This window comes from Brassica napus, chromosome A1 (assembly GCF_020379485.1).
Source record: "Brassica napus cultivar Da-Ae chromosome A1, Da-Ae, whole genome shotgun sequence".
Taxonomy (NCBI): domain Eukaryota; kingdom Viridiplantae; phylum Streptophyta; class Magnoliopsida; order Brassicales; family Brassicaceae; genus Brassica; species Brassica napus.
In genome coordinates this window covers 9,383,575-9,405,681 of record NC_063434.1, presented here as the reverse complement: position 1 = coordinate 9,405,681, position 22,107 = coordinate 9,383,575, and the positions used below count along the sequence as shown (strand labels likewise).

The following is a 22,107-nucleotide window of genomic DNA, read 5'->3' as shown; positions in this document are numbered from 1 at the left end:
GAAAAGGAGGAAAATAAAAAGAATATCAGAGCCAGGTTTCGATCCTGGGACCTGTGGGTTATGGGCCCACCACGCTTCCGCTGCGCCACTCTGATTGTTGAAAGCTGTTGAAATTAAATAATTAAAGAACAATTAAATATGTCGTCCTCTCCAATTTCCTTTACTCGGAACTATTATTCCCAATCGGAGAATTGCGAAGATCAAAAAAACACTGGAAGATGCGGCGACGACCAGGAATCGGAGGGCTACAAAAGGCCGCGGCTGCGCGGGTTTTGCTTCTAAACCAGATTTGTATTATAATCTGTGCCTTCTGTTGATTGTTTGTCGCTAAAACTCTTATGATCTTCCATGAAAAATCAAACAGGATCAGTACCGGTTATTAGGAGAGAATGTGGCCAAGTTACGAACTGATATGATGAAAGAACAGCTCGCCACTTTCAAGTCCCAGCTTGAAGAGTTCGCTCGTAAACACAAGGTCCAATTTTTTTATTTGCTGAAGTTTCATGCTTTTTTTTTTTTTTGATATATTACATGGTATAATCCTATATGGATTAGTGTGGTTAATTTAACTGAAAAAGAAGCAGTTTTTGCCTTTGGTTGCAGAATGACATTCGTAAAAATCCATCCTTTAGAGCTCAGTTCCATGAAATGTGTGCTAAAGTTGGTGTGGATCCACTTGCTTCAAACAAGGGCTTCTGGGCTGAGCTTCTTGGAATTGGTGACTTCTACTATGAACTTGGTATGTTTGTTCTCTTTCCTTACCTGATATGTTTCTCATCTAGTGCCATAGAAGATAGGCTTATATTTGTTTGCTATGACTTCTTAAGTCTATGTTTGGATAAGGGAACGTAAACACTGGCGTATCTATACTTCCTTTTCTTAATTGGAATCGCCACATGTATCTGAACAGTAGTGTAAATTGATCAAACAGGCGTTCAGATTATTGAAGTTTGCATGCTTACAAGGTCCCTCAATGGAGGTTTGATCAGCTTGCAAGAGCTTTGCAACCATCTTCGTCAGAGAAGGAAAAAAGACCGTGAAGCTGTCACCGAAGATGATTGTCTCCGAGCTATTAGCAAGCTAAAGGTACTATCTGACTTGTGTTTTTTTCTTTTCAGATTTTCAACAGAAAAATAAAATTTTGGACTGCTCTTGAGAATATCTTGAGCTTTTTTTTCCTTAGGTATTGGGTAGTGGATTTGAGGTCATCACAATTGGCAAGAAAAAGCTTGTCCGTTCAGTCCCCACTGAGCTCAACAAAGACCATAACCAAATCTTGGAGCTGGCTCAGGTTATAATCATAACATTCATCTTTTGCATTATCCTTTAACTGAATTAACTAGAGGATTCATGTTGCTTTCCCCACAGGGTCAAGGCTTTGTGACTGTGGAACAAGTACAAAGACGGCTCTCGTGGACATCAGGTCGGGTCATAGATGCTCTCGAAACTTTGTTAGAGGTATGCATTTTCTCCCACAATGCAACCAACCAACGAACCAGTGTGGGTCCTGAAACTTTGTAATTTTACTATTAATTTATTTACAGGAGGGCCTTGCAATGATCGACAATGGCAGTAAAGACGGAAAATGTCAGTACTGGTTCCCTTGTGTCTCTTCTGTTTACTCATTTGTTGGTTCTGATACTTAAAACCTATTACATGCTCTCTTTTTTATTCATGCTTTGTACTCAATAAACTCACTCTGTATTGCATATAAATTACGTAAAAATAATCTTATTTGTTTATTCCATCAATTTTCTTGTACATGTATAAATAATTGTGTTTTCAAACACCTGTAGAGCCACCTTGTAACTATTGGTTACGCTTGGCTGCTGGAGAGGTCAGTTTCTTCTGTCCACTCAGAGTTTGGTTCGCTCCATGACCTCGGTCTCACCCCGAGCTTGAAGAACAACACCATCTCCAGTATCTCAAAGGCCTTGCTTTCATCTAAAACCTTGTTCCAAACCCCACTCACAATGCAGTAATTGTTGTTATACGGTGCTCGGTGATGTTCCCCGTGCTGTTTCCTTGAAACAAGCACTCCCATGTCCTGCAACGCCACAACGAGAGGTGGAAGCTTGCTCTTAGTTCCGTGAGCCCAAGCATGGAACTGCTGGCTAAACATTATGCAAAATGCAAATGTGCTCACAAAGCCATGAACCACAGGGTCGTTAAACGCAAGGTCTAGTGGAAGCACCGTGAAGGTTATGACTCGTGCCAGAGCGTGTAGATTGTTGGCAAATTGCCTTTTGGTGATTGTCCAAGGCCACTTGTGGTGACCCTGAAACGCTTCGATTTGTGCTCCTACAAGTGGCGTTGACTCATCACCGTAGTTATCAATGGCCCAGTGGTACACACCAGAGCCAAGATCAGCCAAGACGTACCCGGCATAACCGGCTAAAGCTGGTTCGAGCCAGAGATGAGAACCAACCCCTCCAATGACAGACTTAGCTAAAGAAGCCACCAAGGTGGTGCAACCAGCTGCAACCCATAAGCGGTGAGTCCATGTAGACTTCAGAGTTGGGTCGTTGGAAAGAGGAGGACTCACAAAACGTTTCTCAACTACAAGCTTCTTTTCACGGATAGGCTGAGTCTTTGTGGTGGTTGTGGTAGTAGCAGAGCACGTGACACGAACATGGAGAAGTGAAGGACGGTTGGTTCTTGAGACGTTGGTGATGGGTCTTAGAGGGTACTTGGTTTGAAATGAAACAGCCATTGAAAGAGATGATGTGTCTTCTTTTAGTTCTTTTTTTCAAAACTTAAGCCAATGATAAAGAGGAAGAGATTAGGGTATAGTTATGTTGTGGTGTACGTAAGAGATGCGTGGGGCTATAGTGATCACTAGAGATGAGATGACCAGTTGCGAAACTTATAGAAACGTTTCAGAATTTAGCTTCTCTGTTTCTAAACTCACAGAATTACACCTAACATTTTAAAAATAGCTATTACACCCCCATAACAAAACATATATTTAATATTAAGTTTTCATTACATGTATTCGAGGAATATACTCGAATAAATACGTTAAAACCAAGTCATTAACGGTTGCGAGTTGGACACGGAAAGTGAGACACTTGATTGACCACCCATGGCGGTTTCTTCTTCTTCTCCGGCCATCATCTTCGCCGTTACCGTCCTGATGCTTCTCACCGTCTCATCCGTCAAATTACCATTTCACCCTCGGGACCTTCTCCCGCTCTTGCCCAGGCAACTCTCCTGGCCGCTTCTCAACTCTCTCAACTCCGCCGTCGACCTCCTCCCCACTTACATAGGCGCCGCTTCTATTAAAAACGACGCCGTGGAGTGGAAAGGTGCTTGCTTTTACGAGAACAAGGCTTGGTTGGAGCTCAATAACAAGTCCGGTTCCGAGTTTGGCGGCGGTACACTTCACATTAAGGTTGACGAAATGATTAATTTTTTTTTTACTGTTTCAAAGGTTTATTTTTTATGTGAATATGTTGAAGTTTTTGTGTGTGGGTTTAGAGTTGTGAAGGTTCTTAATAGAGACTTGTTGATTAATTCTACTTCACTTGCTTTGTTTCTATATTTGTATCTGATCATGTGAAACCATTGTTCAAGAAATCACTAGTCGTAATTAGGCAATTTATAGAAGATTATTGATTAAGCTGATGAATATACCATTTTCTTGAACACTAAACCGATTTTTTTTTTTTAAATCATTCTAGAAAATCTTTTTGATTAGGTTCGATTTGCCGTTTAGACCGATTTTTAGAACATTGTGTGAAACTGTGTTTGATTGATGGATCTTAAGATTGATTAAAGCTGTTGCTTGTTTTAATGCAGGTTGACAAGGCACATAGTTGGACTTGCATGGATATTTATGTCTTTGTGACACCATATCGTGTGACATGGGATTGGTACTTCATTTCAAGGGAGCACACCATGGAGTTCAGTGAGTGGGAAGGAAAAGCTGAGTATGAATATGTAAGCTCAAGCTTCTGTTTTTGTATTTCTTTTTGTTGTTTTAGTATTCATAAGTCTAATAGCTTCTCACATTTGATCAGGTTAAGCAGAAAGGAGTTTCGATATTCCTCATGGAAGCAGGGATGGTGGGAACTCTCCGAGCACTGTGGGATGTCTTCCCTCTCTTTACCAACACCGGTTGGGGGGAGAACTCTAATATAGCGTTTCTTGAGAAGCATATGGGTGCTAATTTCTATGCTCGTCCTCAGCCTTGGGTTACAAACATTACTACCGATGAAATCCACTCTGGAGACATGCTCGCTATCTCAAAGATCCGTGGGCGGTGGGGTGGGTTTGAGACTCTTGAGAAGTGGGTAAGCGGAGCTTATGCTGGCCACACTGCTGTCTGTTTGAGGGATTCTGATGGGAAACTATGGGTTGGTGAATCCGGTAATGAAAATGAAAAGGTAACACTTTAAATGCTTAGAGGTCACATGATTGAGACGAAACTAATATTACATGTTGTGTGGGTCATAGGGAGAAGATGTAATAGCGGTATTGCCATGGGAAGAGTGGTGGGAGTTTGAACAAACCAAGGATGACGCAAATCCTCATATTGCATTGCTACCGTTGCATCCTGATTATCGAGCTAGGTTTAATGTTACTGCTGCGTGGGAATATGCTCGCAGCATGGATGGTAAACCGTATGGCTATCACAACTTGATCTTTAGCTGGATCGATACCATCAGCGGGAACTACCCACCTCCTCTGGATGCTCATCTTGTAGGTTTTTTCCTCTTTTAAAACCTTGGCCTGATGAAAATATGAACTTCAATTTGTCTCTTTCGTGTTCTCTCTTTAAACACCTTCAATGAGGTTAATGACTGCCTTGCTCTGTATTTTCTTTTGTTTTATATGTTTTCAGGTGGCTTCTGTCATGACGGTTTGGAGCAAAATCCAGCCTGATTATGCTGCTAATATGTGGAATGAAGCCCTTAACAAGCGACTCGGGACAGAGGTATTAGCTTCGACTCCATATTCTTCGTTGTTATCATCTTTAGTTATTAATCTAAGGTGTTGTGAACTGGCAGGGTCTTGATCTTCCTGATGTACTCGTGGAAGTCGAAAAGCGTGGATCCTCTTTCGACGAGTTGCTAGCAGTTCCTGAACAAGATGAGTGGATATATAGCGATGGGAAATCAACTTCTTGTATCGCTTTCATCCTCGAAATGTACAAAGAAGGTGGCTTGTTTGATCCAGTCTCTAGTTCCATCCAAGTCACTGAATTCACGGTAAGAGAACTATCCTATGGCTAGAAGATACTACACACACACACACACACGCACACTGACTGAACAAGGGAATCCATTTTTGCAGATCAAAGATGCTTACATGCTCAAGTTTTTCGAGAACAATGCAAGCCGTTTGCCCAAATGGTGCAATGACAACGACGATGTAAAGCTTCCGTACTGTCAGATACTTGGGAAATACAGAATGGAGCTTCCTGATTACAACACTATGGAGCCATACCCGCATATGAACGAGCACTGCCCGTCTCTGCCTCCAAAGTACCACAGACCAAAGAACTGCTAGAACCAAGAACTGAACTGTGTTGCCTGTCTGTTTGTTAGGAATGACTTCGTGTGATGATCTACGAATCACGTGAAGTTCACTTCAGATACATTAGAAATCCCTTGGAATCAAAGTAAATAAGATTATTTATACATTTGTGTATAAAAATAAAATAGTTCAGACGTTATCTTCAGTGGGCTCATTCGGAGAAAATTAGCTGGGAGCTTTTAGTTGCTATACTCTTTTTAACTTTATATGGAAATCACTTGGTAACAATTATCATTGATACAACAAAACTTGACAATTGTTCACATGTGTCAATCAATAACTTATGTCACTGATAATTGATAAAGCAAAACTGATTGATTTGGATGATAGAACAAAATGACTAGGTCTCAACTAAACCTCTTTCCCAATCAAATACACTAGACATGTCAAAACTTTTATGAAGCAACACCATTTGAGATTTCCCCGGCTCTACTCTAAGCATATCAGAGAATATCAGCAGAAGGTGTTGGCATGCATGACGTTCATCGATATTTTGCAGATCTGTGGCCGGTTCGGATGAAAGATCCTTCCATGCTTGATAATAAGACCTGCGGATAAGAAATAATGTCAAGTTTTGGAAATGATGAACAAAGCTTTACAAAGTGACTGAACAACAGAGGAATCGTTTACCATCTCCAGTCTGGTGTAGCCTCGGGAGGACTGCTTATTCCACAACACAGAGATTCGATGAGCTTGTAATCGCAACCAGACTCTGAACCTATGCAGAAGAATAGCAAAATTTCAACTTACAGACATTTAGAGCCAAGTACTTCCTAGAACAAGAGTTATATAAAAGCAGCATACCTGCAATTTCGAGGCCATTACGAAGAAGCATGGAAGAAAGTGCACATACAACAGAGGGAAGGACGCTGTAGTTTGTAGACAAAAGCTGTTGGAGGTGTACGATTGCTTCCCCTATTATGTGTTCGGACTTTGTCTCGCTACCTTCTAGATTCCTTGTCTTTAAGTAGTCTAACAATGTCAGCAAAGTTTCTGGCTTTGTTTTACTTAAGACCGACGGGTCCGAATCGTTAGCCTTAGAATAAAGCTTCCCAAGAATCACAGAAGCACACAGCCAACGTAGAAACTTTGCTACCATACTCTCCTCTTGTGGTTCTTTAGTGAGTGTTTTAGTATCTTGACGAGACTCACTTGGATTAGATCCCTTTCTAAGGTCACTCTTCAATGCTGTCGATGTTCCCCACAAAAGAAACATTCTCAGCTTGTCTATGTCCTGAAAAGATATCGTATAAACGGTTCAAAGCAAATTGGAGGGATGCTCAATAAGTCAGAGAATAAGAGAAGGAGAAAGATACCATGCATATAAGTTCAAATGGCGGGGTGCTCATTAATATAGTTTCAAGCCCACGCTCTGCACTAGCTTCGACTTGAGGAGAATCGCAGTTAGCAACAGCCTCAAAGAGTTGTAGTATCCCACCGATAGTGATGGTGAAATGTGGCTGGTATATTTTTCGTACTTTCTGTGATATCTTTAGAGTAGCAGACAGTATCTGCAGAATCAAATCAACCAAAGTAGTATTTTCTTGTATTGAAACCAATCCACCAACCAAAAGTCTGCATAAACGCGATGAGATTTCCACTAGCCCTTCTAGGGGAAATGGATGATCAATTCGGTTGTTGTTGTGGTCGGACTCTGTTGTGGATTTCTGACCACATTCTCCATAGGGCCCTCCTCTCATCTCTTCCCCTTGCAACCACTGTGTAACGCTTCTGGATGCCAGAACATCAGTTATAACCTGATAAAGCAACACCACAAAGCAATTCAATTAACGAATACACTACTCTACATAAGGACTCTTGATGCAACAAATAGACAATAAGCATGGTTGATTCAATAAAACAATGTGCGCGCTTGACCATGACTTATAGCATTAATGGACTGATATTGTGCATACATTCAAGACAATCACCAGGTGAAAATCTTCGTCTCCAATGGGCTTTGTAGTAAACATTGAGATAAGTGATGAACACCATGAAAACAGACCACAATTTTGAACTAGATGTCTGGCCTGGAATTTGACTGACTTCCTCACAACCTGAAAAGTGAAAGAATCAAGATTTTGTCGCGTTGGATTAAGAGCTTAAAGTTGAAAAAGATACCACAGAAAAATGTTTTCAGGATGGCCTTAGTATTAAGTTTGAAGAAGGAATGGTGTATAATGCAAAATTAACACGAAGTGACATTTAGAAGAAAGTATCACCTGAAGGATTAGTCCTTTAGTTTCATCATCAGCAAGAGGAGTTGAGAAAAAACTCATCATATCCTCAAGGATGGAGTTTCTAGTGTAGAGCTTAGCATCGTCATCTGATTTCAAGCCCACGCAAACTAGGCGAAGTTCCCAAAGCCTCTGTGATTTAAAGTTAAATGCACTGCTCCACAAAAATTCATGAAATAAAGGTATTCCCTAACAAAGAGAAAAAGCAAAAAACAGTTTCAGTACACTGGCGAAGTGTGAAGGATAAAGACGATGTTTCATAGTTTTCAGAGAATAAGTACCCTGAGATTCAGTGAAGGTGAGCTCTTCAACAGTTTTTTAATGGGAACATAATGTTCGTGAGAAGAATTCAATAATATAAGAGATGCCTCAGCGGCAAAAACAGCAGAAACAGTTGGGATTCTTTGCCATGGTTCCTCAACTCCATTTTTCAGACACAGCAGCAGAAGCCTAATCCACTTTACTTGCTTATTCCTCGTGCAACTCTACATCAAAAAGTTTTAGTTAAAAAAGAAGCAATTTAACTTTAGAATATTCGACAACAAATCTGAGCAAAATGAGCCTTTGCAAAACCCACAACAAAATAAAAACTTTTGCTAGCTAGCAGTTGCAATTACAAATCCTTTCTCATATTGTGTACAGTTTAAATTACTAAAGGTACCATTAACTAGATAAATGATAACACCTAGAGATTCTGACGAGAACATCAGTAGACAGTCAAAACAGGCAATGCATACAGATAAAGTTAAACATAAGATAACTATTACCTCAAGAACGTCCAGAAACATCATAAGAGTGTCATAGGCCAATTTTCTCATCCCAAGATCTGCTGAAGACATGCTCGCAAATGCAACTGCAAGCAAGCCTAAACTGGCGAATTCCAAAGGTTCAATATATCCCACGGACAATGAATGCATTGAGAATCGCAGGATGAAAGCCGGATCATATCGTTCAATGTCCTCAACTATAGGTGAGAATTCCTACACATGGAAGAGTGATTAGTTTGAACGATGTTTGAAAATGCAATTACAAGATTTATTAGCTGAATTAAAATTAAAGACAGGTACCTCGCTTACTGGATCATCAGCGCTTCGTTGATCAGGAAAATATAAAACAGTTAGAGCACATATTTTGGGATCAACACAAAGATTCTCTTTAAAAAGTCTCAATCGGAGATCTTCCACTAAATCATCTTCGCCACCATCAGATGCATCCTGAGAGAGACGCAGTCCCTCTCTCATTTTCAAGGCAGCTTTACCCCACAAATAACCTGTTTCAGAAACATCTAGCGTGTGTTCCTCATCAACTAACTCGATATCACGTATCAGCCTGTAGAGCTCTATGTCGATTTCGCTTAGAGTTGCACCATAAGAACACAAAAGAAGAAAGTGTAGTTCTTTCAGAATGATTCCTGAGTCTTTCCCACATTTGGAGAGCAGCACTCTGAGAATTTTGACAATCTCCAACTGCTTCATATAGTCAGGTGCTTGGAGACTACAACTTCCAACTCTGACAGAATCTGGACTTGGGATGATAAGATGTTTTAAAATGCTGGAGATAGGCCTAAACAATTCACCAGTGTGTGAGGATGATAGAGAACTGATAGTCGGTGTAAACTGAGAGTGAGATATTAGGAGTTGTATATATGGTGCATATGAGTACTTTCCTCTAGACAATAAGGAGAAAATTTCCCTCAGTATCTTCAATGTCCTCGAGTCATCAAATCTGTACAGAAGAACAGACTTCATCAGTCCCTCCAGGAAAGGAAGGGAATCCAAGTGAACAAGCTCCTCGCACATGTCTTCCAAAAACTTGAGAATATTTCTCAGAATGAAGTTTTCAAGACTTTTGCACAGCAACCCACATTTGTCTTGTTTCCTCTCGGCATTCCCTTTAAAAGAACCATCAAATCTCTTGACAACACATTGCCACCTATCAACTAAGTAACTCAATAACGGCGTGAATAAACTCTCATTGTTGGATCCCATTTCTGAGGAACTTTTCTTCACACAACTACCTGCTTGACGTTTGTGATTGCTAGACGCAGGAAACAAACAGATCCTTGAGAGTTCGACTTTGGCAACTTCACGGATGGCAACATTAAACATACAGTCTACTGACTGAACGTCCACTTCTTTTATTCTGCAATCCAACATCTCTTTGCCAGCACTAGTGTGAGGAAACATGGACTGGAATACCTTTAAGAGATCTTCTCTTTTAGTTGGACTTTCAGTCCAGGCGAAGTGATCCTGAAACATACGCACTGCCTTCCCAAGAAGACTCGCCTTAAACATAGTGTCGATATCCTCAGTCGTCGACAGAAGAATCTCTTCATATTTCTCGTCAAAGATGCACCCAGAAGAAAACTTCGGCCACTGTAGAAAACCATTTATTAGTATATTTGAATAAACTGAAGTTATATCCAAACATCTACTCCACGGCTTCTCGGGTTTAGCAAAAATTGGTGAAAGATACGATAGCACAGCAGGCAGAAGCATGATAAACTGATCATCAGTAAGCGCAGAGTCGCCCTGTTGCTTACTGAGCATACTATAGAAAAAGTGTCCAAAGACTGACCGATGCAAGGGACTGGACTCCACAAAATAAAACAATATCTTGGCTCTGGTCATGCTTGCCTGGTTAATGCAATGGATAATCAAGTCTTCAGGGGTTCTACCAACAATCTGTGAGATTATCACGGTCAACAGGTGAGCACTACTATGCTGATTATGTTTCCCCCTGAAAATGGCACCCCCAACTTTAAGCAAACACGTGTCTGCCGAAACCAAACCAAAAGAGGTAGAAAACCTGCATGCTAGGCTATAGACTTCCTCAAGGAGGTTACTGTCATAATTCTTTTCTTCTAAATCCCACAACAGATCATATATCTTTCTCTTAGCAGCCGTCTGCTGTGAATACAATGTAAGCATTTCGAAAGCCCCGCCAGCAATATCCAGTCCCAAACTGACAATCTTACTCAAATTTGGGCTTGCCAATTCTTCCACATCAACCAGCATGGAACGAGCAAGATTTAAAAGTTTAAAAGGTGATATAAACCTCAACAAAGCATGAATTACTTGTGATGGTTGTAGAAGCGGCGCGTAACTTTGAGTACCAACACAAAGCTCCAACTTGCCTCTGAATTCCAAGAGAAGCGTTTCAACCAAGGTTTTAAAAGCCACAATTGACTTGTGGTCCCTGAGCTCCCCTTTCTGCACAATGTGTGTCTCATCAAACAAAAAATGCTCACAAGTAGTCGCCAATAGATCAAGGATGTGCTGATCTATTTCACTAAGAACTATCCTGCCCGTTGCCAGCGACGTTTCTGGAAAAATCTCAACATTCTGCACTAGAGGTAATGTGCCACAATCCAAGGGACTCTCCAACAGTGCCATCACAACTGGGTGGCAGAGAACAGTCTGGGCCACTTGATGCTTCCACTTTGCAGAAGGAGCAAGCACTTTATCTGAAGAGGGTTCCAGCTCTGATATTTGAGAGAACAAGTGCTTCATGAGACGTAAGCAGATCTTAGAGAGTTGACAGTGTACCGGAGCTGGTTGAACCTTGTAAGATGATCGTATATGGTAGAGATGGAAGAGTATTAATTTGACAGATTCAAAACTATCACTTTTAGGATGCGAAACTTTTAGCAGCAGTAACTCTGATACTCTTGGTAACCAAGATATATCCATGCTTTTAATTGCGGTAAGCAGTTCAGGAAAGGGAAGCTGCTCTAAAAAAGTAGGGAAGGCGGGAGATTCAGTATCGCAAACGTCCATCTTACTTTTGATTTCTTCAGTTATGGATGAGTGGTCCTCAAAACAAGTCTCACTATATACTGTTCCTTCACGAAGACTTCTTGACCCAGTAAGTTCTGAACCTCGCACAAGCAAGTCAGGCGACAGCTTTGAAAGGTCTCCGACGAAGTTTTCCTCTAGAAAGGCCATCGCCTGTAAGATTGAGAATGATGTTCCGTAGAGAGTCCAAGAAATAGCCATCACAGAATCAAAATTCTCCAGAATCGATTCAGGTCTTGCACATATCAATGCAGAAGAGAACGACTGAACGATTCCAGCAATTTCATCCGGAGAACTACGTCTCACCAGCCCTTTGATCTCATCAAGAGTATCAGCAAAAGAAGCATCGGCAAGTCGACATATTGTCCTTCTGGAATGCAAGATGAAAGGTTTTTTGTCTGACAAAGATTGTGAGAAAACCAGCAACGCTCTCAATGGCCACCATTCACATAGAGAATCCTTAGATTCATCAACCACCTCAGACAAAACTGACTCCACCAAACATGAGAGTGGTCTGGAATCTACCTACAATAATCAATACACAGAAAAGGTATTGGTATCTTAAGCGATTGCATGGTAAAGTATGTATACTATATATCTGCAGATGTATAGTTACCTGAGTTTGCAAAAGATATTTCAGCGTGGTGCAAACGTACAGAGATATTGCTGACTTCTCCGGGAAAGTAAGGCTTTTAGATACAGTTAGTAGCTTCACACACTTTTGCAGAACACAAACAATTAGGGGGCTGAAACCAATTGATACACCTGCAACCAAAACATAGAAGATGGACCAATCAATAAATGTTTATCACAAGTCTACAGAAATAGTAACCAGGATTAATATTGCAGGATCAAATGAATCATGTTCGATAATTACTAAATCATCTTTGTGCAGACAATAAATTTTAAAACTCCAAATAGTTACAGAAAATAAGGTAGACAAAGAAACACTGGATCAACATATTAGACACCTCAGATGCCAAACCTGAGCAAAAAGAGTAAAACACATGTAACCTTTACCAAACCATTGATTTTGAAGGCAGCAATACCTTTTAAATGGGACAGGCTACTTCTGATAATATCCAAGTACTTGAACATATTCTTTCCAACTGTCCTAACTGCATCATATAAAAAGGAGATAACAACTGCTGACGTGCTCTGTACAGCCTCCTGAACCTTAAGAGGTCCTTTAGTATTTCCAAAACCTTGTAGAAACCGAAACCATGCACCAATTTCACTTGGATTTTTGTCAAAAGCACCAGTGCTGCTCATAGCTACCACTGCTAAATTGTACGCTAGATCCTTCACGTCGTCGTCTGATGAGAAAAGAAACAAATTCACGAATACTTCCAACTGCATGTACATAAGTGGTGGCATTCTTGTAGGAACGCTCTCGCTTTGGGACCTTGGCTTCCAGCTGATGTACTCATTAAGAAAAGACAAGACAGCTCTTTGCAATTCAGCTGGCAACCATGAAGAACGTTGATTAGGCAGAAATTTCATGAAGACATCAAACGATCCTTCAAGCACATTAGGCACAGTACGCTGCAAAAATGAAAAACATGTAGCTTAAAACCTGAATTCATCAAATACAGATGAGGAATGTCTAAGTTACCAGCCTATTATCAATGCATATACATCTTAATAAAAGTTTGTACAAAGTTGATCAAAAAAAAAAAAAAAAGTTTGCACAATATGTGAAAAGTCAACGTACCACATAAATTCTAAGAACATCCATAATCTTTATGCGCAAGTACATCTCTGCTTCTTCGGCTGAATCAACAGGCTTGGAACAACGCTCTGAAGCCCAAATTTCTGAAACATTCTGAAGATATTCATTTCCATCTAACATCTGAGCATCCACAGGATCCTCTGCCAAACCTACCCCACCAATGACGATATCACCAGCCACTTCGTCCAAAACATCCTTCTCAGATCTCTTAATGCGTTTCTCTCTACCTACTACTCCACTCTCCAACACTGCTTTTCTCTTCAAAGACGCCTTTTGAATCCCACTAGCATCGCTCTGAGACTTCAGCTCAGTCAATAACACCTGAGAATCTGGAAAAAAGCTTCTCACCTCACCCATGACATCCCGTTCAAGAGAAGCCTGAATTTGCTCAGAGCAGCCATGAGAAGCCGTAACAAACGAATCCCAGAGCAAAAGCGTCTCCGAGAGGAATCTCAAGGTCCCATGTTTCACAAAAAATTTAGGGCAAAGCATCCCTCTGGTGATCAACAACCGGCTAAATGGTCGAGGGCATATACATTTCATGATGGTCTGAACTTCTTTCATGATAGTCTGAACTTCTGAACCACCTGAAGGAGGTGTAGAACGTTGATCTGGATTGAGAAACTCAAAAGAAAATGAATTTCTTACTGAAGATACCAAATCTGCTGCCAATGAAATAGAAGAAACCCTGCAATAACTTCAATTAGTATGCAAAAAGAAAGAAAAAAACAGCACTCAAAAATAAAGATATAGATACACTATGGTACTCTAAAGAAGACTAACCAGGAAGGTGATGCAAAATTTTCCACATTGTATGGAAACTCTTCAAAGAAAGCTGAAGCTAAAGACGGTCTACCCTTAACAATTGCTAGAAGCAAATCCCTGTGATAAACAATCTCTGTTGCTCGCAGTTTCTTCATGAACATTAGCAGTCTTTCTAAATTGCCAGTCAACTTCCTCGTATCATCTGGCATCAATCCATTACACGGGTCTGTACAAACTTTAACAAGCACATCATGGGCCAACTCATTCACAGTCCCACCATCATCATCTCTTGCTGAAATGCTGGCTAGCTGCTCTAGAGTAGCAATCCCAAAAAGAACACTCCTTAGACTAGGAAGAACCATTGATTCTTCAACGAGGATCTTGTTATTCAACGTAGACAGGACATACGCCACAGTGTCGTCATCATCATCGTCTTTCCCAAGGCCTCTTAGGACTTTCGAATACATTTCCTTCTTCTGTAAAACATCGCTTAACAACCTCGGCTTCCCAACTTCGAGGAATGATACTGCAAACACAACACAAGCCCTCCTCGTCGCGTTGCCACCCCCTCCTCTCGTTTTATACTCCGCCAGTTTCGCAAAACCCTTAAAATCGAACTTCCCAGCTATCTCTGACGCCAAGCGTGGACCACGTCTAACCATAGAAGTCAACAGTCCAAGCGCAGCATTCTGCTGTTTACTCTCTTTGCTATTTAATCCTTTGCAAATCTCATCCATTTTATTTTCACTAAGGAACAAACAGAACCGGTCAAGAGCTGTTCCGATATCAGTTGATCTACCTTTCCCCTCTGGATGACTCAAAACCGTCTGGATAAGAGAGTATATATAGTGTAGTCCTTGCTTTCCATGTCGAATCCTCCATGCCTCTAGAAGCTCAGCGAACTCGGGTGACTTTTGGAAATATAGACGCAACAAATCGCCGCCGGTTTCTCCTTTTAGTAACTTGACAAACTCTTTTGAAGCATCGGAGCATAGCTTAATCTCTTCTGAGCAAAGCTTATGCAACAGTTCCCTAAGTTTAGCTTCGTGGGACGGTCCAAAAGCCATCACCACCTCAAGATTACTATTCCCTCCTCCGTTCACCACCATTCCTGAAATGGCAAACATGTAATTCAATCAGAAAGTAAAATTACTTTCCCACCAGCCTATAACTAGCCAAGAGAGTTAAAGCTACTCAAAGTCTAAAACTTTTTTTTGTTAAGCAAAATAAAGTTCGAAACTTTTTTGTTTCTGGTCGCAAAATAAAACAGAATTTGCTAAAGTAGAGTTCAACGTCTTAACGTACCTTGTTCTTCTTCAATGTCTGATTTTGATTCTTCCACCATGTCTGAAAGGTGAGAGGGGTTTAGGGTTTAGAACGAGAAAAGATTCCGGCGACGTGTTACAGCTGAAAGTAGGGTTTTAAATCCCTAAACCGCCGACCAAAAAACAAATCACAAAAACCGGATCTAGACCGGTCAAATCTTTGGTTATTACGAATCGAAATCATCGTGCTTCTTCCCGGTTTGTCATTAAACCGGGTTGCACCAGTGCTCTCATAATGGGCCGAAGCCTTTTTAGATTGGGCCATGTGAGGTCGAAATCATTAAGATATTTTTCTTTTTCTCTAAAATGCAACAGAGACAACTTTAGCTCTCTCTCTCTCTCTCTCTCTCTCTCTCTGTCCTTTGCCCTTTTGTCCGAGGGGCATCCTCCATTGTTCTAGGTGAACGTCGTCACGATGCAGCAGCCACCTCCAGCCGCTAACGGTGCTGCCGCAGGATCAGGGCAGGACCAGCAAGCTTACCACCACCAGCAGTGGATGATGATGCAGCAGCAACAGGGTCAGCCTCCGGCAGGATGGAATCCACAGTCGTCGCCGTCTCCTGGTCAACCTCAACAGCAGCAGTATGGCGGTGGATCTCAGAATCCAGGATCAGGTGGAGAGATCCGGTCCTTGTGGATCGGAGACCTCCAGCCATGGATGGACGAAAGCTACCTCAAGAACATCTTCTCTACAGTCACTGGTGAGGTAATAGTCAATTTCATTAATCTAAAGCATCAATTTTTACTCATTTGAAGAAAGAAAGTTTCGTCCTTTATAAGTTTTAACCTTTGATTCGATGACTGTTAGGGAAGAAGACTCAGTGTTTTTTTTTTTGCTTTGGTGGATGCAGGTTCAACAAGCCAAAGTCATTCGCAATAAGCAAAGCGGTTATTCTGAAGGTTATGGGTTTATTGAGTTTGTGAGCCACGCTGCAGCCGAGAGGATTTTGCAGACTTACAATGGTGCTCAAATGCCGGGGTGTGAGCAGACGTTCAGGCTGAACTGGGCTCAGCTTGGAGCTGGAGAGAGACGTCAGTCTGACGGGCCTGAGCACACAGTTTTTGTAGGAGATCTGGCGCCTGATGTTACTGACTATATGCTTACTGAGACGTTTAAGGCTGTGTATTCATCTGTCAAGGGCGCTAAAGTTGTGACTGATAGGACCACTGGACGGTCCAAGGGGTACGGATTTGTCAAGTTTGGGGATGAAAGTGAGCAGATTCGTGCCATGACTGAGATGAATGGTCAATACTGCTCTTCCAGGCCTATGCGTACTGGTCCAGCTGCTAACAAGAAGCCTCTTACGATGCAACAACCAGGTATGTTTTATTACTAAGGAACCAGATTTTTGATGACTTTTGTCTATTAACTGTCTATGGTAGTTGATTGTATATTCCTTGGGATATTCATTTGCCTCTATATTTCTGATTGGTGATGCTTGTTCTGTTAGTTAACGCCTTAAAATTATATTTAATACCGTCCTTTTCCTTCCGGTTCTTTCCTTTCAGCACTTTGAAGAATATATAATATCGCAAAACATCCTAAAGCTTATAAGAAAAAACTCATGTTGTCTTAAAGCAGGAAAACAAGAGGCTCTGCCTGGAACTGATTACAGCTGAAAATGATACCACCTTAATGCGTGGCCTCATTTAGGTCAGTTGGTTATGTTTTCAGAAGTTAATTACAAGTAGCCTTTACAGTCGCAATTTATCTTTTTCAGCTCCTTACTTTTCAAGCATAAGTCTTTTCTTTTGATATTAAGCCGTACCTTTAAGTTAATTATTTTCATATTATACAGTTCATTACATTTCGCTTCTTTTCCAGTATGAAATCCTTTTGTAATCATCTTCATACCTCTCAGCTCAATTTCTTTCGGTAGTTAGTGTTACAATTTTTTATTTCCTTCTTTCAGTTACTGTTCTCTTCTAAATTTATGCTAGCAGCACTTCTTTGTCGTTAGTTAGTTATCCTGGTTCTTCGACAAGTTGATTACTTTGGTAACGAGTGTCAGACCATGGAAGGAACTTAGTTTACTTGTGATAATGTGATATCCTGGAGAATTTTGGTCCACACTGCACCTAAAACACCCTTAAAGATTCAGTTATCTACTAAACTTGAGAATCTCTGTACCTTAATCTCCAAGTTGTATAAAATATGCCACTTGCTTTATCTGCTGATATTTATTAGATAATTTTGTAACTGCTTTTGTTTGTGCGTGTTTGTTTTAGTGTCTGTTTGCTTTAGAATGTAGAAGTTCGAATTTTCTCCACTAAGTTCTCTTGTCTGTTATTTGCAGGTGCATATCAGAGCTCTCAAGGAAATCCCGGAGAAACTGACCCAACTAACACAACGGTACGTACTTTGTTTCGGTTTCCTCAAGTCTGTTCTATATAAGGAGGTATAGTGAGTGAATTTAAGTGTTCTTTTTGCTTTACCAGATTTTTGTTGGGGCTTTAGATGAAAGTGTGACAGAAGATGGTTTGAAGTCAGTTTTTGGTCAATTTGGTGAACTTGTTCATGTGAAAATTCCAGCAGGAAAACGTTGTGGATTTGTTCAGTATGCTAATAGGTAGTGTGACTGTGTAGATGAACGTCATTTTTATTTTTGAGAATTGTGTTTCACATATCTTTCATCTTGTCTGTGTGCTTCAGGGCATGTGCAGAGCAAGCACTCAACCAGTTGAATGGAACACAACTTGGCGGACAAAGCATTCGTCTTTCATGGGGTCGCAGTCCTAATAACAAACAGACTCAACCTGATCAGACCCAGTATGGTGGTGGTGGATACTATGGGTATCCTCCTCAGGGATATGAAGGTTACGGATATGCACCTCCTCCTCGGGACCCTAACGCGTACTATGGTGGCTACCCTGGTGCCGGCTATGGAAACTACCAGCAGCCTGGTGGCTACCAGCAGGTACTTTTTGAGCTTTTAAGCAATTGAAAAAGTCAGTAACGCTAAAAAATGTCCTGTTCGGAGCTTGCTAATTCTTTTTCCCTCTGTTTGTTTTTCTGAATTGCAGTGAAGCATGATGTGTATGTATGTCGTGATGGAGCTCAAGTTTCAGAAAGCTGTCTGTGATGTAACACCGTTTGGAAATGGTGAATGAATTATTGAAGTAGATATGAATTAGCTCTTTGTCTCAGTTTCACACACTCTCTCGCTCTACAACTCTTGTTTTCTGTTTGTTTGTTTTTCTCTTGCATATTTGACCATTATGTTTCTGTACTGTCTTCTTGCATCCCGTAAGACTATTTTAACAGATTCTACAAGGCCATAGTTGGCACCACCCCCGCCCTGTTTATATAAGTTTGAAACAAGTTGATTAAATGTTGAATCGTTTACGAACATATTGTGTCATATACACATTCTTGAATCTACTGTCATCAGCTCTCATCAGTTATAAAAGGGATTTCTTATTCACATAGCTAACGAATACGTCTATACACGCCGGTTCTATATAAAAAACATAAGGCGAGATATAAAAAAAGCCCCCAATAAGGCCCAATATCTACGTTTATGCTTTTAAAGTGGGCCGGGTATGTTATACGAAGTAAGGGCCCATATAATCTCTGGAGAAACGAGGGAAAATAAGGAAGAGTCGCTTCCCTCGCACCTCTCTAGATCTCTTCGTTTCTGGTACAAGGTGATGGTACATAGATAGATACTTCTACAGATTTGAACATTTTCAGAGAGAATCAAACTTGAATCTGCGTTGAAAGCTCAAAAAGATGGGATTCGAAAGGAAATTGGAAGACGACAACTCAACGCTGTTAATTGCGACTATGTGCATCATCGGATCGCAGGTTCACGTTCACGTCAAGGATGGTTCCGTGTTCTCTGGTTTATTCTACACTGCTTCCGTCGATAACGGCTTCGGTATGTTTCTTTTTCGGTTAATTGATTTAGCTTGATTTGTTTTTCTTTTCGAGCTTCTTTCTAGTAATTGGTTACAATGTCGCACTAGAGATCTGAACGTTATCTTCGATATCGAATTGAAGATTCTGTTAATTGGTTTGTTATATGTAACAATGAGATCAGATAGTTTAAGCAGTCTATTGATTTTTTTTTTTTTGTTCTGTTTAGGCATTGTTTTGAAGAATGCGAGAATCACTAAGAAGGGGAAGAGTAAAGCGAATGTAGCAAGTGGAACTGTGGTGGAGACACTTGTTATTACGTCTTCCAATATTGTTCAAATAGTTGCTGAGGTCTCCTTTTATTTATTTACTTCCCTTTTTACTATCTTGTAGAGCTTCGTGTTGTGACAGTGTATATGACGTGCTTTGAATTGATAGGGAGTCTCGCTTCCGTCAAATGTTACAGGCAATAATGAGGTTGCGAATGTTGGATCAGCCACCGAAACTTCTGAGCCTCGCTTCTCTGCTGCAAACAAGTCTAAAAATAATTGCTTTGAGGGAAGGAGAAATCATCATATTAGGTAAAGGGTTACTATCTTGGTCACGCGGCCATTGTTGCCTTTACATAAGTTTTCTTTCTTTTCTTTGATTATTGAATGCTTTTTTGTTGACCAGACGTGCAGGAGCCAAGATTTTGAACCCTAGTGAAAAAGTTCCTGATGTTCGCCAGTTGGATAATGTTAGTCTTGCACAATGGATAGTTCATTTGCTTGATTCGGTTATTACTTAATAGCTGCTTATTTGTTAATTTTCCTATTGCAGGTTGATATCCAAAGCTCAAGTTCTAGCTGTAAGTTCATTTTCTCCATAGTTGTTTTTAGCTTTTGTTATTGTTGAGTTGTTTCTGCTTCTTTTTTGAAATTGATGTGTTTTCTTACATGCTTCTCCTCAACTTTCATACATATGATCATCCAGTGGATAGCATGTCCGAACGAGTTAAACCAATAGAAGAAGATAAGTTGGTGATGGAACCTCTAAGTAATGGTTGTCACGATGCTGCTGAAAGGCCCTCTTCCACTGACAATTCATCCTCACAAAGTACAGCCGTTGATGAAACCTCAGGGTTGTGGCAGGGTTTAGAGGCACCTCCTAATGAACCAGCACCTATCCAAGCTGTCAAAAAGGCTAAGGTAATTCCGAAGTACAGTTATGTTAGTTTGATTGTTCGGTCTTAAAAATTTGTTAGCCAATTCCTTCTTCTTTGAGAACACTTTCGGAGTCGTTGGTATACGCTTAGTTTGAGGTTCATTTTCACTTTATCTGTTACTTAATTTCCAAGTTTCTATCTTTAATACTTTGACCGCATACTTACAGGAGTTCAAATTGAATCCAGAGGCAAAGACCTTTTCTCCATCTTATACAAAACGTCTTTCACCGGCTCCTACTGCTATGCCTGACATCGGAAATGTTGCTTATATACCAAACAACACTCCCATGCTGCATGTTCCTGAAGCTGTTTACCCAAATCTGGGGAACAACCCTTATATGCCCCAAACATCTCCGTCTTCCAAGTTTGTACCATATGGTAATTTGACTGCTGGAAATGCTGTCGGTGTTCCTTTTCCTCAGCACGTAAGTATTATCTTTCCAGTATTGTCTCTGCCTCTCTTTGTCTCTTCGGGCATATCACGTGAAAGGGGACTTTATCAGCTAGTAGTTGAGAGTAGATTTTACTTGTTTCAGCACTAAGAGCCTGATCCTTAACAAATGTCAGTATAGAAGACCAGATTAGAAATCGCTTTGAATTGACCTGACTTAGTAATACAAAATGCCTCCTTTAGTTTTTCCACCAACTTAGTTTTTCTTTTTGCAATCAATGAATCAGACTTCCATTTGCGTACCACCTTTTTGCAGATGATCGGGCCTACTGTTAACAGGGCACAGCCACAGACATTCACTTCCCCATACCAATCTGTTCAAGCATCACCAATGTTTGTAAACCCAAATCCTCAGGTTGTATTTCATGGAAGATACCAAAATTCACTTTTTAAAAAACGTATACGCTATAATGAATTGCACTGTAGGAGCTTTACTTGGTGTATATGTTTCTAAATGCTCTTTCTACTGTACACCAGGTAATGGTTGCGAGATCAGGACAGTTTGTATTTGCCCAGCCACTTTCTCAGGTAAGAACTTGGTGCATATAATTTAAGTTTATATGGTCATTGGATTAGTTTGGTCGAAAATCTCTCTAGTGTAGTGTAATCGTCTTTCTTCTTTCTTCCAGAATCTGGTTCAAGGAACACCGCCTCTTCCACCACCTATGCTCTCCCGTCCTCTACCTCCCGCACAACATGTCCAATACCTGAAGCATCAAGGTAAAATACTTGAATCTCTTGATAGATACCCTAAAGAACAACAACCGATGTTTTTTGCTCCTAACTAGGATGAACCATTTTGTGATGTAGGTGTAGTCGCAAGTGGCCACCCGTTGCAGCTATGCGTTTCCCAACCGTTCATGACGGCTGGACTGCAACCTTACAGCGTTCCCGCCCAATTTCCGGTTATGCAGCCTCCTTTCCCGACGAATCAGCCAATGCCAGTTGCGGTTCCTAATGGCTTCTTTGGCACTTTCCATAAATAGAGTCTCCATGTTTTGGCTTCCATACCTTTATTCTTTGCCTCTCCAACCTAATAAGGGTTTAAAAAGATGCGTTCTGTGTTTTTTGTTCGATTTTGGCTATTTTGATTCATTGGTTTGTTGAGTTGGATTGAGTAAAAACTAAAAACTGTGTAGAGTGTGAATTATATCATTCTTTGGGTGAGTTATAAATCCATATTTGGTGAGCTA

At 40.7% G+C, this 22,107-nt stretch overlaps 6 protein-coding genes across 9 annotated transcripts; 4 read left to right on the top strand and 2 right to left on the bottom strand.

Moving 5' to 3' along the window:
- Window positions 1–10: 10 nt before the first annotated feature.
- LOC125579108 (vacuolar protein sorting-associated protein 22 homolog 1) lies at window positions 11–2,036 on the top strand. 2 transcript variants are annotated; one of them, XM_048742649.1, is made up of 8 exons: window positions 11–269; window positions 365–475; window positions 604–739; window positions 932–1,086; window positions 1,184–1,291; window positions 1,369–1,458; window positions 1,545–1,587; window positions 1,797–2,036. In XM_048742649.1, coding segments are annotated over exons 1-8 (696 nt in total). In that variant the 5' UTR covers window positions 11–218; the 3' UTR covers window positions 1,799–2,036. The 2 variants fall into 2 exon arrangements, with proteins under 2 accessions (XP_048598606.1, XP_048598601.1); XM_048742644.1 differs by lacking the exon at window positions 1,797–2,036 and having other exon boundaries at window positions 12–269; window positions 1,545–1,751.
- On the bottom strand, window positions 1,716–2,713 carry LOC106444859 (fatty acid desaturase 4, chloroplastic). The gene has a single exon (XM_013886279.3). The coding sequence runs from the start codon at window positions 2,711–2,713 to the stop codon at window positions 1,817–1,819; it is 897 nt and encodes a 298-aa protein (XP_013741733.2). The 3' UTR covers window positions 1,716–1,816.
- A 289-nt stretch (window positions 2,714–3,002) lies between these two features.
- LOC106444872 lies at window positions 3,003–5,686 on the top strand. Its single transcript, XM_013886290.3, has 7 exons — window positions 3,003–3,394; window positions 3,802–3,942; window positions 4,023–4,388; window positions 4,459–4,704; window positions 4,847–4,939; window positions 5,013–5,213; window positions 5,299–5,686. Exons 1-7 carry the CDS (start codon window positions 3,086–3,088, stop codon window positions 5,512–5,514), a joined length of 1,572 nt encoding a protein of 523 aa, XP_013741744.2. The 5' UTR covers window positions 3,003–3,085; the 3' UTR covers window positions 5,515–5,686.
- Window positions 5,687–5,743: 57 nt separating this feature from the next.
- LOC106444870 lies at window positions 5,744–15,524 on the bottom strand. Of its 2 annotated transcripts, none has more exons than XM_013886288.3 (14): window positions 15,378–15,524; window positions 14,091–15,183; window positions 13,290–13,995; window positions 12,625–13,120; window positions 12,192–12,340; window positions 8,846–12,100; window positions 8,546–8,758; window positions 8,060–8,263; window positions 7,764–7,967; window positions 7,458–7,598; window positions 6,858–7,298; window positions 6,346–6,775; window positions 6,172–6,259; window positions 5,744–6,089 (listed from the first exon to the last, which is right to left on the bottom strand). In XM_013886288.3, exons 1-14 carry the CDS (start codon window positions 15,415–15,417, stop codon window positions 5,882–5,884), a joined length of 7,668 nt encoding a protein of 2,555 aa, XP_013741742.2. In that variant the 5' UTR covers window positions 15,418–15,524; the 3' UTR covers window positions 5,744–5,881. The 2 variants fall into 2 exon arrangements, with proteins under 2 accessions (XP_013741742.2, XP_013741743.2); XM_013886289.3 differs by having other exon boundaries at window positions 7,473–7,598.
- A 185-nt stretch (window positions 15,525–15,709) lies between these two features.
- On the top strand, window positions 15,710–18,688 carry LOC106444874 (polyadenylate-binding protein RBP45C). Its single transcript, XM_048742632.1, has 6 exons — window positions 15,710–16,103; window positions 16,249–16,717; window positions 17,695–17,750; window positions 17,837–17,967; window positions 18,051–18,315; window positions 18,422–18,688. Exons 1-6 carry the CDS (start codon window positions 15,813–15,815, stop codon window positions 18,422–18,424), a joined length of 1,215 nt encoding a protein of 404 aa, XP_048598589.1. The 5' UTR covers window positions 15,710–15,812; the 3' UTR covers window positions 18,425–18,688.
- A 310-nt stretch (window positions 18,689–18,998) lies between these two features.
- On the top strand, window positions 18,999–22,107 carry BNAA01G16050D. 2 transcript variants are annotated; one of them, XM_022717488.2, is made up of 12 exons: window positions 19,027–19,045; window positions 19,122–19,278; window positions 19,486–19,607; window positions 19,695–19,837; window positions 19,932–19,995; window positions 20,079–20,106; window positions 20,232–20,446; window positions 20,631–20,888; window positions 21,171–21,269; window positions 21,392–21,442; window positions 21,544–21,634; window positions 21,725–22,107. In XM_022717488.2, the coding sequence occupies exons 2-12, from the start codon at window positions 19,131–19,133 to the stop codon at window positions 21,898–21,900; spliced, it is 1,395 nt and encodes a 464-aa protein (XP_022573209.2). In that variant the 5' UTR covers window positions 19,027–19,045; window positions 19,122–19,130; the 3' UTR covers window positions 21,901–22,107. The 2 variants fall into 2 exon arrangements, with proteins under 2 accessions (XP_048598584.1, XP_022573209.2); XM_048742627.1 differs by having other exon boundaries at window positions 18,999–19,278.

Coding starts and splice junctions, on each gene's coding strand:
- LOC106444872 (XM_013886290.3), top strand. CDS start 3,086: ATGGCGGTTTCTTCTTCTTCTCCGGCCATCATCTTCGCCGTTACCGTC. Junction 4,705..4,846: donor CTCCTCTGGATGCTCATCTT/GTAGGTTTTTTC, acceptor ATATGTTTTCAG/GTGGCTTCTGTCATGACGGT. Junction 4,940..5,012: donor ACAAGCGACTCGGGACAGAG/GTATTAGCTTCG, acceptor GTGAACTGGCAG/GGTCTTGATCTTCCTGATGT.
- LOC106444874 (XM_048742632.1), top strand. CDS start 15,813: ATGCAGCAGCCACCTCCAGCCGCTAACGGTGCTGCCGCAGGATCAGGG. Junction 16,104..16,248: donor TCTCTACAGTCACTGGTGAG/GTAATAGTCAAT, acceptor TGGTGGATGCAG/GTTCAACAAGCCAAAGTCAT. Junction 17,751..17,836: donor CTGACCCAACTAACACAACG/GTACGTACTTTG, acceptor TTGCTTTACCAG/ATTTTTGTTGGGGCTTTAGA.
- LOC106444870 (XM_013886288.3), bottom strand. CDS start 15,417: ATGGTGGAAGAATCAAAATCAGACATTGAAGAAGAACAAG. Junction 7,599..7,763: donor CTAAAGGACTAATCCTTCAG/GTGATACTTTCT, acceptor TTCACTTTTCAG/GTTGTGAGGAAGTCAGTCAA. Junction 6,090..6,171: donor GCTACACCAGACTGGAGATG/GTAAACGATTCC, acceptor TCTTATCCGCAG/GTCTTATTATCAAGCATGGA.
- LOC106444859 (XM_013886279.3), bottom strand. CDS start 2,713: ATGGCTGTTTCATTTCAAACCAAGTACCCTCTAAGACCCATCACCAAC.
- BNAA01G16050D (XM_048742627.1), top strand. CDS start 19,131: ATGGGATTCGAAAGGAAATTGGAAGACGACAACTCAACGCTGTTAATT. Junction 19,608..19,694: donor TTGTTCAAATAGTTGCTGAG/GTCTCCTTTTAT, acceptor TTGAATTGATAG/GGAGTCTCGCTTCCGTCAAA. Junction 19,996..20,078: donor ATGTTCGCCAGTTGGATAAT/GTTAGTCTTGCA, acceptor TTCCTATTGCAG/GTTGATATCCAAAGCTCAAG.
- LOC125579108 (XM_048742644.1), top strand. CDS start 219: ATGCGGCGACGACCAGGAATCGGAGGGCTACAAAAGGCCGCGGCTGCG. Junction 270..364: donor AAAAGGCCGCGGCTGCGCGG/GTTTTGCTTCTA, acceptor AAAATCAAACAG/GATCAGTACCGGTTATTAGG. Junction 1,459..1,544: donor CTCTCGAAACTTTGTTAGAG/GTATGCATTTTC, acceptor ATTTATTTACAG/GAGGGCCTTGCAATGATCGA.